At 50.2% G+C, this 13,543-nt stretch overlaps 1 protein-coding gene across 2 annotated transcripts in view; it reads right to left on the bottom strand.

The window, feature by feature from the left end:
* PTPRN2 (protein tyrosine phosphatase receptor type N2) overlaps positions 1–13,543 on the bottom strand; it is a 705,670-nt gene that overhangs the window by 420,638 nt on the left and 271,489 nt on the right. For both annotated transcript variants that reach the window (XM_084793869.1, XM_084793868.1), the window contains exons 5-6: positions 13,267–13,429; positions 2,240–2,588 (exon numbers count right to left, since the gene is read on the bottom strand). In XM_084793869.1, the coding sequence (XP_084649995.1) occupies positions 2,240–2,588; positions 13,267–13,429 (512 nt within the window). The remainder of the gene's footprint in view (positions 1–2,239; positions 2,589–13,266; positions 13,430–13,543) is intronic.

A 13,543-nucleotide genomic window follows, 5' to 3' on the forward strand; every position in this document is an offset into this window, starting at 1 on the left:
TTGAAGGCTGAGTGAACAACAGTTGTGATAATTTTCACATGAGTCCATTCATCCATTCACCCAGAAAACAATACAACTGTCCAAGCTAGTCCCAGGGTACAAGCAACCAAAGGGAGAGCGTAATGCATTGTGCAGGGGAGGGGGAAGGATGGCACAGTGTGTGGGGAATGACACTCACTTTTTATCCACCTGAATATTTGAAGGGGAGGTTGGGTTGGAGTGGTTTGTTTCTAGGGTGGGCTCAGCACACCAAGGGACTTGGAAGCCTCCCAGTCTCTGAGCTGTACGCAGATGATAAAGGCAGAACCTCCCATCAAACCTAAAGAAGATGAAGGCTGGGCTGTAGGCACTGCCCAGAAGCACAGAGGACTCCCACAAATCCCCTCACCAAGATCAAACAGGAAAGCTCACATGCCAGGGACAGAGCAGAGGTGAGTTAAACATAACTGGGATACAATCAGCAACATTCAGAATGTGACAAACTCTTCCATAACACTGACCTGGCTTCTGAAAAAAAAAAAAAAACAACTGCAGATGAAAATGAGGAAAAGCCTGCATGTTTCCAGAGGCCTAAAGGCCTGCATGGGCTCTGTTTCAGAAGACGTAGTTGGGACGCAGCTGGGACCCGAGAGCCCTGAAAAGACACTCTGTAACACTGCCATCATTAACCCTCATGCACAGTAATGGCGCTGCAGCTGGGTCTGCACGCTGGTCCTTATCTGCCCATACCCTACTGAGTGTGCACAGGTACGATTACACAATTGCTGGATTTAGTTCAAACTCATGCGGGAAGGGTGGGGCATCGGAGCACGAAGAGCCAGGCCATGTGCTGGAGCTTCTGTCACATGCACAGGGCTCCCTGTGCAGTTATGTTTACTTTGTGTCCAGTATTGTATGCGGTGCCTTTAAAAGCATACAGTGAAGTTAAGAACACCATATGTGCAGCAACTAGGGAAAGTAGTTTGCATACTGGGCAGGCAGCCAAGACCAAAGAGCAATGGAGACCATGGGCAGGGGTGACCTATTCACAAATGTCCCATTTCCCAGTTAGAATTTTCATCCCTTGGTAGGAAAGTGGTATCCATGTCCTTGCAGTTCCAATAGCTATGACAGAGACCAGCAACCAGCAGGATTAAGGAAACAGAGAAAGGAGAGCCAGGGAGAAGCAGAGGAGGCTGTCTGACCACCGAGGAGAAACAGCTGAGGGATGCAGGGAAGGCGTGGGCATCTCTTCCCTAGCAGACTTGCTGAGGTGATGGGCAAGGACCAACTTCATTATCTGTATGCAAGACGGGAGGCTGTGCAGACCTATTCTAGCAAGGGGAGCCAGTTAAGAGAGTCCTGGAGCTAAGGGAGTGTGGGAGACCACAAGGTCAAGATAATGGAGGTCCCACAAAGTGCCGATGCTTTAAAATGGGAGGAACAACCTCTACAACCACCATACTGCAAGGGAAGGGCTGAGGAAAACTCAAGAATGAGGCTGCCGGTCTGGAGTGCAGCAGTGAAATCCAGGACTCCTGCCATCTGAGCTTGGTCCACAGCAGATGGAGTGATAGCAGTGCAGGCCTCGGCTGATTCCTCAGAGTACTGTCTGCTTAGTTGTAGATCCCTGACTCTCTGCATAGGTTATGTCATAGCATAATATTTCCACTTTGAGACAGCCTTAGAGAAAGGTTGTTTAAAAAGCAAATGGGCCAGAACGTTCTACATGCTATCAAGACGCAGGAGCCAGCAAGCATCTGAGCTCTCATCCCCCATCGATTGGCCACTACTGTCCTATAGATAGCCACACAAGTTCACCACTTCGACCAAGAAACTCAAAACCACACCACTGACAAGGGCCACACTAAGGTCCGCACCGCCCACCACTGCATTGTGGGTGGTAGGACTGGACATCTCTGAGGATTAACTACTTAACCATATCTAAGAGTCAGCCATCAATCCAGCCATCCAGGATGGTATACCATGGAGCACCTGACAGACAGCACTCTGTGTTGTGCAACACAGGACAGATGACACAGTCCAAGAGGGAAGCCTTAGGAGGTCAGAGCTAAGCCAGCTGTTTGTATCCGAAGCATTTGTCTCTTCCTCAGCTACTGGGGGTGTCCCCGTGGCAGGATTCTTCTCCATGTGAGGGACCCTTTGTCACCCTGTGTCTACAAGAGGCATGTAAAGGAAATGCCCCCCAGGAAGAACCCATCCAGCCAACGCGATGGGAGTAGGCTACCAGAACACTCACCATCTCCCAAGCTCAGGGACTCTTTGGAGTCTCCGGTGGGTAGAGGCCATCTCTGAGAGGCAGCAGGTGCTGAGAAGGGCCTCGGTGCCCTCACAGGACTGTGTAGAAGGTACTGTGGCCCTGGGTCGTTCTCTCCGGGAGGCCTCTGAGCAGCGTAGGCGCCAAGTGCCGCGATCAGCTGCTGTTTCTCCACATCGCCATCTCCCTTGGGGCTGAGCTCATCCGGCTGCCCCCGGCTAAGGGGCCGCACAAGGTTGTCAGGATACTGGACCCGGGATACAGGAGGATAGGTTAATGCGGACGTGTGGGACGCGTAGGTCAGGATGTTCTCGGGGAAAGAGTCCTCCCCCTACAGGAGAACAGAAGACAAGGTAAGGTTAGGTCTTCGCCATCAACCACCTCGGCTCAGGAGGCCTGGGCTCTGCCCAAATGGCCCAATGGGAGCATCTCTGACATGTGAGTGTTGTTGACAGGTAGATCACATGATGGGCATCCAGGCTGTCTTCCACTTTGGGCTACTCTGAGTGGTGCTGTTAGGTCACCGTACGCTGCCGGGTCTGGCAGATGGATATATGTTGGTTCTCTTGGGTATAGGCCAGATGAATCCATAGGGTCATATGATCACTGCAGTTAACATTGCAAAATCTGCTAGGTTGTTTTTCAGCCCTACCAAGCAAAGGATGAAGCTGGCTGTCTCTTCACCATCATCATCTCATTATCCCCTTAACTGTTTATACCAGCCATATCTGCAGCTGGGAAGTACCATCCCATCATGTTTGTTGCCATTTTGTTTTCATTCCTCTGGTGGCTACTGATGTTGAGCAGCCTTAGTGACTTAGCAGCCATTTTTACATCTGCTCTGGAGAGATATTAGAACATGCTGCCTGTATGGGTGTTTGCTGTGACTCAGGAGAGTAGTGTTCTTATAAACGTACCTCCCCTTCAACAGAGGTTTCAAGTGCCCTGCCTTTTTCTATTCTGATACCCTGCACAGTGAGGTTGCCGGAGCACCTGGTTAATGCAAACTGCATTATTATTTGCTGGACTGTTCTCTGCTTGACACACCCCTGTGAGACTTCTACCACTGTTTTAGCAGGTGTTCCCAGGAGAACATGTCTTCTCTGTGCTCCATGACACTAGAAAGATGAGGGTCTACTACCTCAGTATGGTATGAAATGTTACTCTGACAAGTACCTCATCAACGTCCTGTGGACACACACAGCACATTCCAGTTTTGAGACCATCCAAAAGGGGACAGTAGTTGTGGAAGCCTCCTGAGCGATGCTTGGATGGTGCGGAGGGTCCCAGCATCCCATCCTCACCCATATTTCCAAACTGCATTCATTGGTATCCTTTGCTTTCGCCCTTGTGGTGGGTACATGATCTAAGGGGAACAGCTCTGGGTGAGGCATGCAGCCATAAACAACGTTAATGTAAGAAGCATCTGGTATTATTCAAAGCTACTTGTAGGCTCAGCCTTCATGAGAGTGAAGATAGAGAGAGAAGAAAGTGAGAGCAAGAGAGAGTAGGGGGAGGGGGAAAGACACAGACAGACAGACACACACACAGACAGATACACACACAGAGAGAGAATATACCTCCATGTGTGCCAGTGAGTGCATGCGCATATGGAAGCCAGGGGTCAGCATCAAGTGTTTTCTATTACTCTCGTGTTTGGTGTTCTCAGACAAAAACTCTCACTGAACGTAGACCCCACGGATCCAGCAAGGCTAGCTGGCCAGAAAACCTCAAGGATGCTCCTGCCTCCTCTTGCCCATCTTTGGAATTACAGGAATGTGTCACATGGATGCTGGGCATCTGAATTCAGGCCCCTACACTACTGTAGTAAGCACACCTCAACAACGAAGCTTTCCCCCGAGCCCAAGGGGCAGGTTTTCCTACAGGAAGCTGGAGGTGAGGCGCGCTCCTCCTGAGGAAAAACTTAGCCAGACCACTGAACCTTCTGAGATTTGCTTCTCCTGACAAAGGACTTTCAACATTACCTCTTAGATTCTTTTTCTGCCGCTGTTACTGTTTCTACAATGATGTAACTCTATTATGCAAATTGTTTAGTTTTGTGTGCAAAACTAAAAATCAACTGTTCTTCTTTCAGAAAGCAAGACCTAAGAAGGGGAGGGGCATATGAGCAAGAATACTGCCACAAAAGCTGCCCCTCCAGCCACTCCCCACAAATCAGTTGAAGGGGTCGGTTGCAGGCTCTGCTGCCTCACCACAGGAGACTGTTTGCACATCCAGCCAGGTCACTGCACCAGAGGCCGGGCCGCGCCTGCTCATTAATGAGCCCACAGCACCCTTCCTCTCCTCTCTGATGCAGCCTGACAGACTCCACTCAAAGCATCTCTAATTAATGTCCCACATTGGACAGCTCCAGGCAGACACACCAGGCTTAGTACATCTGTGCAGCAGGCTGGGACAGACAACATGCATCCACTGTTTATGCTCTGACTCAAATTAAGGGGAAGAGAGGAATACATTCCAACATATAGCACACACAAAAAAAGAGAGACTGGGAAAAAAATCACAGAAAATGTTGGTTCCCTAGTGTCCCACTCCCTGGCCCCATGCAATGGAGTTGGCTCTCTGTTGCCCTCAAAGAGGGGGGGAGGGGCAACCATGACCCTCCAGAGGCAGGTATCAATACCAGGAGGGGAGTCTGTTCCGGACCCACCCAGACACAAGCTCCAGAGTGTTAGCATCCGTTACACACACGTGGATGGGCACAGCAGCTCTCCTGGCCACTGATTCTATCATTGCTGTCATTGGTACACTTCCTCACAGTTAGACACCCCAAGCACGCTGAGGAGAAGAGCCCAAGTCATGGTCTTCCTTGCAGCCTCGCTTTCACTCCGAGTTAATATTCTAGACGTTTCCACAGCCTCTAGCCTGAAGATGTTTTGAGTCTCAATGTATCAGTAATGAGGTGTTTGCAGATATAACTGATATGCATGACACCTGGAGGTTAACAACCCAGAACCAAGAAAACTGGTCTGTCCCCAACTCTAGGCGGGTACTTGTGGTAAGAGATGTTTCCAGTCATGTGTATGACCCAAAGGGGGTGCCGGGTGAGGCCCACCAGGAAGCATGACGTATCCAGACTATTACTAAAATTTTCTCAGGTTCTGCAGGAGTGATGTTCCTCCAGGCAGCACAGCCCTTACTCAAGTATCGCTGTGTAGGGAAGGGCAGCGCTGTGGGCCATGGTGAGGAACTAGCAGAAAAGGAGGCGCACTGGGCAGACGAGCGACACTGAGAACACAGCTCTGTGCATCACACAGCTATGAACCGCCCATCTGATTTCCTGAGCTTTACTCTTACCATCTGGAGAAATGGGGGGGGGGGGCAGGGAACCATTCCCCTTTCTTTGAAAGTAGTTTCACAGATTTGGGAGACTAATGTTTAAAGTGCCTAGCTTAGCAGATGACTCAGAGGGCGAATGTGATGAACTGTGGCTACTATCTGTGGCATCACTACCAGCAGCAGTAGTCCAGTACTCCCACCATCAGCAGAACCATACCATCTGCACCATCCTCTATCTACAGCATCCTCACCACCACCAGCAGCAACAGCATCCTCACCACCACCAGCAGCAGCATCCTCACCATCCACAGCATCCTCACCAACAGCAGCAGCATCCTCACCATCATCATCCTCACCAGCAACATCCTCACCACCACCAGCAGCAGCATGCTCACCATCTACAGCATCCTCACCAGCAACATCCTCAGCACCACCAGAAGCAGCATCCTCAGCATCTACAGCATCCTCACTGGCAGCAGCAGCAGCATCCTTACCACCACCACCAGCAGCATCCTCACCAGCAGCATCCCTACTCATCAGTAAACCCACAACCAGCAGCAGCACTGCTCTTGCTGCACATTCAGCCTCTGATGGCATCCTAATGGAAAGACTAACTCTAATATGGCCTCAAACAGGTTGCAGGGTAACAGACAAACTAAGTCAGAGAAACAAATGGCTAGTTAGAGAGGTTCAAACAAGTAATACCCTTGCAGACTGATTGCACTCAGTGGGCAGCAGAAGCCTGCCTCATTGTCCATCTTCCCAGGAGTCAAGAAAACGGCTCCTCTTGCAGTTAGATATGCAGGCTACACTGCCAGGGCCAATGCTAGGCCTCCTTCTGAGACTACTGTGCTTCTCTTGGGGCTGCTGCCCTGTCCCTGTTTGCAGGGCTATTGTTCAGATGGACAGGAAGTCCCAGAAGACCTGGGAGTCCCACAGGACACTCTGCATAGACAAGACTCTTTTCTGCATACTTGTCACTCAGCTCATCAGATATTCCCTTGTGCCAAACCAGGAAACTCAAATCAGGACACTGTTGACCAGGTAACACACATCTCCGGTGTGCCCCAAAGGCAGTGTTGACAGCCATGTTGATCAAGATATAGCCGCAGGCCTGACAAACAGTGGGGGTTGAGGCATGTCCAAGGCTTCTTAATGAGGTGGCCTCATAAGATGACACAGTGGATCGCTGGTTGCCAAGGGGGTGGAGGGAGTTGTCAGGCAGCCAGCGCTGACCACTGATGGAAGGCCAGTTAGCCAGAGGAACTGTGGAGGATGATGTTTTTTGTTTTCTGTCTTTGTCAGTTTATCACAGATCTCTGTGTCTCTCAGTCTGTCTACTCTCTCCATCTCTCTGCTCTGATTCTGACCCAGTGAGTGTCTCTACCTCTCTGTGTGTCTTGGTTTCAGTGTATCTTTGTGTGTGTGCGTCTCTCTCTGCCTCTGTGCTTGTATGCCAATCTAGGCCCCTCTCTCCTCTGCCTGTCTCTCTGTGTCCATCTCAGCATCCAGTGGTATCAATTAGCAGCAGGGCACAGGCTCTGTGGAGCCTACTGCGTGTAGCTCTTCCCACCTGCATGAAGTCACTGGAATGTAACACCTCAGGAAAGGCAGGGGTCCCCTGGGTATTGTAGCATCTTTTGTGGAAATGACAAGCTCCTTCTGGAGGGACCGGTGCCTAGGCAGTGCTCATGGTTCACAAAACCTGTGAAGTCACAGAGCCACTAGATGGTAAACCAAGGGTCACATAACCTAACAGAAAGTTAACTGGTCCTGTGTAGGTGGATGCTGACTGGGGGCGTCTCTGCAGACGATGCCCCATCTGTGGGTTCAGAAACTTCCCAAAAGAAAAAAGAGGAGTAAGACTCCTGATCCCCATCGTGCCAGCCACCCTGCCATGTGCAGCTCACACCTTGTCTTCTCTACCTGAGGAGGCCTGGAGAGCTCCTGCAGGGCTCACGGGATAGTCAAGACGTGGTGGGAGGAGGCCTGGAGAGCTCCTCATGAGTCACGTGATGGTCAAGACACGTGGGAGGAGCATAAAGTGCCCTGACTTTACTCTCAGGCCGGCCTGGCTTCCCTGGGCTTCCTGTTTCCAATCTTCCCAATCATCTCTGTCTATGGATGAGATGTGATCACTTCACTCCAAAGACACACAGAGGAGACACCATAGTGTAAAATGCCAGAGCTGTGGCCAGCAGGGTCTTGGTGAGTATGCATAAAATGAGTTTGAGGTGAGTTTGAGGATGGAGTTAGGTAACTTTGGTCCAAGGATTAAACATCAAGATAAGGCCTAACAAAAATTCCAGCACTCTGAATCCAGCTCTGTTAGTAACGAAGTGTTTGAAAGTGATCTTTTCAGTCTATGGCCGTACCCCTCTGGAAGAGCCGTGTGCACTCTCATCTAAAGGCGGCCATTTCACTGGTCTGTCCTTGATGGATTGTGCACTCACAGCTGGCCTCCTCCTCCAGCTGGTCAGCTACCCCTGACATTAGGGAGAGAAATTCAACTGCCCAGCCAGAGAAGAAAACAGAGCGGTGACAGCCTAAATATGGGTCTGTGACAGACAGGACCACGCAGTTCCTCGGAAGCACCCACGACTGTCACAGCATAGGCTCTGGCCCGCCTGGCTGCACCACGGGATGCCTGTGCAGAGCGTTCACTGTCTGTGTGGAGGTTGGTGGAGGGTAGGCAATTGGTGGCCAGGAGGAAGTCAGAGGTGACGCTCAGGAACTGTTGGCTCCAGATCCCTGACTGTCACCACCGTGTGGGCTGAAGGCAGCACCTCGCCTGGGGACAGCTCCCTGAGGGAGGGGAGCCAGCACCTTGGTCCAGGGACAGCTCCCTCAGAATTTTTAGGATAGCTCTACCCTGGAGACAGTGCCCCCAGAGTGAAAAGACAGCACCCAGCCAAGGGACAGCTCCCTAAAAGTATGAAAATAGCACCTAGTGTGAGAACATCTAGCTTGGGACAGCTCCAGATGCCTGGCTTCCTGTCAATCAATAGTCGGGGAAACACTAATGAGAGCTGGAACAGGTTTTGAAATAAAAATCAAATGAACATTATGACACGCATGAAACCTGTTCTCATCCTCAGCTCTGTGCTGACAACAAAGACAGAAGATGTGTCCCCAAGCACCTCCTCCCAAGAGGCGCCTCTTCAGACGTGGCTGGCTACAAAATGGGCCCGTTGGTAGATATTCATGTTATTTCTAGCAAGGTAACATCTGTGAATCTGCCATAAGGCACCAGTCTTCGCTTACACACACACACACACACACACACACACACACACACACACACACACACGGAGGGGGGGGGAGAGAGAGAGAGAGAGAGAGAGAGAGAGAGAGAGAGAGAGAGAGAGAGAGAGAGAGAGAGAGAGAAGAGAAGAGAAGAGAAGAGAAGAGAAGAGAAGAGAGAGAGAGATGAAACAATGTCTTGCTCCTAAACTGGTTTGCTATGTAGCTAATTCTCCTATATCTCATCCCTAAGTGGTGGGACCACAGGCAGATGACACCATGCACAGCTTAGCATGAGTTCTGACCTTGTGGATATACAGAGCAGAGTTGCAGGTCTTAGAATGAACGAGCCCACCCAGAAGAAACCACCAAGGCGTGGTTGTAGCAGTTGTTTCTCGTGTACACGATGCACCTCTTATTCCACATCCTCAGCAGAGTTGACGTCACAATTTTTATATTTTCAGTTATACTTTTTAAATTTTCATGCATTGATACAGCATGTTTTGGTCATGTGCATCCATTGTTATCCCCCAAAAAAACTGCCCGTACTGCCTCACCCTGTCTCTGTCTTAGCCAGTCCAGTGGGTCAGAAGTGGCGGCTCTTGAACAGCACTGAACAGTTTTAAGATTTATTTATTTTTATTTTATGTGCATGTCTGAGTTCCTGCATGCATATGTGTGCACCACATGCATTTCCGGTGCCCTTGGAGGCCAAAAGGGAGTATTTGATGCCCTGGAACTGAATTGATGGATAGTCGTGAGATATCATGTGGGCACAGGAAGCTGAACCTGGGTCCTTTGCAAGAGCAACAAGTGTCCTTAACCATAAACTCATCTCTCCAGCCCCAAATATGAACACCCTTGATGCCTGAATTAACCCTCTGTGTGTGTGTGTGTGTGTGTGTGTGTGTGTGTGTGTGTGTGTGTGTGTGTACACAAAGCATCTGTTCAAAATGTTTACACATTTTGCATTGGGTTACTTTTTTAAAAATCTTTACCAATGAGCAACCCACATGGGATGCCCACAGGACAAGGACTCAGAAGCATGCCTGAGCCACAGGAGGCCTTCTGCCTGTGCCAGGATGCCTTCCCCTTCCCAGTGCACATTGCCGTACAGCCATGATCTCGTTCTGTCATCCACCGTGTTGGATCCTCTGCCACCACCATCTCAAGAGTCACCCGTGCTGTTTGTTCCTGCACGCCTTCCTACCTCATTCACGGTTAGTGGTCCATCTCATCCACATGCTCACGTGGGCAGGCGTTTCAGCTAGCTCCAGCTCTGTTCGCTGCTATTAAGTTTACCACAGAACGCCCTGCACACATGTTTGAATGGACATATGCTTTCACTTGTCATGGGAAGAGATGGAGTGACTGGAACCTGAGGAGACGTTTCACAGTTCCAGCCTCCCATGCCACCAAGCACATGGAGTCTGACTTCTAAAATCCATCCAATCTTCAGAGAGGTAGGAGCCCAGTGAGCCTCACACTGCCAGTCTACGTTGTTCAGGCTTCCATCCCACCCACCCACCCTTCTGACGTCTCTGAGCTGCCCTGGTCTGAGCACCTGTACTACACTCACAAAAACTGGGGTTCCAGGTGGGGTTGCCTGGTCCTGTGTACAGGCTCCTGCTCATCGTGTGCAGATAGCTCTTGACCGGCTTCTGCATATGACGGCTGTCCCAGAAGTCCCCACAGGCCTCCCCTCACTACGCTGGAGGGTCCCCTGTTGCTGCAATCGGCAGGGAGCCCAGTCTGTAGGACCCTGTGCATCTTCAGTTACCTGGGGGCTCCTGGAAACAGGGGAGCAGAAGCCTGTATACACTATGGGTGTTAGTGGAGGCCCCTAGAGCACAAATAGGTCAACAGATGATCTCTAGCTGCCTTACTGTAAGGACATCCCTGGCCCAACTTCCCTTCCTGATGCACGCTGCTCACGATGAGCACCTTCCAGTCCTGATGCTGCTCACAATGAGCACCTTCCCTTCCCGATGCATGCTGCTCACGATGAGCACCTTCCCGCCCTGATGCACACTGCTCACAATGAGCACCTTCCAGCCCTGATGCTGCTCACGATGAGCACTTACTGCACTACTGTACGTACCTCGTTCCCAACTACATTTTTTGTTTGCTGTTTCTCTTATCAAATATGACTAAGACTTCCAAAGGGCAGGGTCAGTATTTTATCTTTCTAATCCCAGAACCCCTCATAGTTCCTTTATATTAAATATGTGCTCAGAATGTTCCTGAAATAAATTAATTAGCGGTATCAGCAAGCAATGAACTTCAGCTTGACCTTCTTCGGTGACATGTGAAATGGGGACTTAATGGTGCTCTGTGGGTAAAAGTGGGACATAGTAGTGTTATACAAAGCATCTGAAAAGACTGTGAGCAGGTGCTACTCTGATCAATAAGTAGGAAGGTGGACACCCCACTAACAACACAGGAACAGTGATAACATGGACTTAGTTGTCTGTATGTGCACGGTGCGTGTATTAGAGGGGCTCCCAGCCAGGCTGATTTAGATGAAGCAGGGAAATTCTATTTCCTGTGGCTTCTTGTATGAGCTAATCAGTCCAAAAGCCTCAAAGAGAATAAATTTAAAATTCTGTCTATGCTGGAGTCAGATTCTCCAGGATAGGTATACAGAAAACAAAAATGATTTGTATACAACTCACTGGAAATTGGTTGCATGTTGAAATACTACTGAGGGGCTATGGTTTAAATTGCTACTGTGATAGCCTGTCACCCAGCGGGAGGGGGCGTGAGAAGCCCCAAGTTCCTGGCTGGCTGTGGAGCCCCATGGCAGCTTGGATTGCTGCTGCACTTCTGTGCTTTGTACAGATGCTGCTCACTAGAGAGATGACTCAGCTCTCTCCTCATTTACGCATGCAACAGAAAATAACGAGGTCTGAGCTTTCACATGCTCTTTTTTTTTTTAAATATGAAGAAACATCTATCTGAACACAGAAGGGAAAATGTGTAAGGCAGAAGTGCCCCCCAGCGCTGAGCCTCTGAATAACTTGTGGCCATTGCTCCGAAGTGGCCTCCCAGTCAGATGACTACAACGCCCATTAGTTCACACTGGGTTGCTTTCGAAGGGAAATACCAGCTGTGGGTAAAAGACAGTGTTGTAGGCATCAGCGGGCACTGTTGTGGTTACCTCTGGTGTGGGGTCATCATGCTGGGTGGTGGTTTCAAGGAACCCAGGAGCCAGCATAAAGTGAGGCAGTACTGTGATCATGAAAGTCTGGCCACACTCAGTGCCAGCTCCCCTTGCCAACTGCTGTTTCTTGGCTGAGGGGGATGTGGGCACTTGCCACTGCTTCTCTTCTATATGGGTCCAGAGCCCATAGAAACATCAAAAATCATCTGACAGCCCCTATTCATACCTGTCTAGAAGGGTCAGTGTCCCAACCGAGTGAACATCAGGGACATCGCTCAGCAGGAAGGCTTTGAGTACCTTCAAGGAGTCAGATGCTGGTGCTGGGTTCACAGCATCCCTAACGGGACTGACAAGTCCCTAGTACAGTTTAAGGGAAATTTCCAGATGTTTCTCAGTGTTTAGCAACACACTGCAGTCTCAGACAGAAAACACAGCCCAATGAGGCAACAAGGTGGGTGCTCGTTTGAAAGAAAGAAATGTTGAGCTGTGAGTCCAATCTGTACAACTATGCCCAATCTCACCCTTAGAGAAGAGCTGGTTCTCAGACTCCAAACTGCCTTCTCCTGGTACCCAGAGAGAGCTCTTTGATTTCTTTTTTTAAGGCAATTCAAAGTCTGACAAAGCCTGCTTACAAGCTGCCCTGAAAACACCTCGGCGACTATCCATTTACACCTCAAAAGCCCACTGAAGTTCTAAATCTTCTTCTAAAATATGCCTGATCTCCAGCATCCTGGATGAATGAGCTTATGCCTCAGCCCTAGCTGGCAAGTCAGGCCCTGAAAAGGTTGCCCTGTGGCTAAGCCTGCCTTGGACAGAGGGACAGTTGTCCAGTGCCCAAACCTGAAAGCCTTACTGTACTGGGTACCATGTCATCTTAAGACTCTATCCAGGCATCTACAGACAGGCATCTCTCTGTTCTCCTGGGGTATCCACTCCCATCTCCAGAAATACAGTAACCAGTGAGTTAAAAGCAGGCCAGCCATGCCCAGCCCTAGCCCAGCCGTGTCCAGATGTCCTCTTGTCGTCGGGGCTATGTGTCCACTCCTGTCCTGGACACTCTTCCTACACATGGGTTCTTAGCACTAGTCTCTCCACAGTAGTGCTTGGGGGCTAGCATAGCCCAAGAGTCCAGAACCTCCCCGCCTGCAGCTTCACGCTCCTCACACTAACAAGAGCCCTTGGCTGTGAGGACAGCTGGTGAAAGCCTGTGAACCGAGACTCTTGCTCTGCTAAGACGTCTGCACCCAAAAGACAAACATACAAGCCAGCAAAAGGCAATCCCTGGCACAGGCTGAATCATCACCTTGACTGGACGCGTCTCATGTTCTATCCTGGGATGTGCGTTCGAGGTTGGGGCCTGGGACAGAAGCCCCAGGTAGGGCAGATAGCGCCGAAGGGTCTTGGCCAGGGCCACCTCGCTCTCCAGGCTGAGCCATTTTTCATTATCGGCATTCTGCTGCAAGGTCCTGAAAAGCAAAGAGAACAATGACTCAACCCATGTTTGTTCCATGCTGGGCTGTGAGGTGGGAGCATATAGGAGCATGGTACGTGCACGGCCTCAGCAGCCTCCAAGGTGCAGC

This window comes from Acomys minous (genome assembly GCF_964271855.1).
Source record: "Acomys minous genome assembly, chromosome: 8".
Lineage (NCBI taxonomy): Eukaryota > Metazoa > Chordata > Mammalia > Rodentia > Muridae > Acomys > Acomys minous.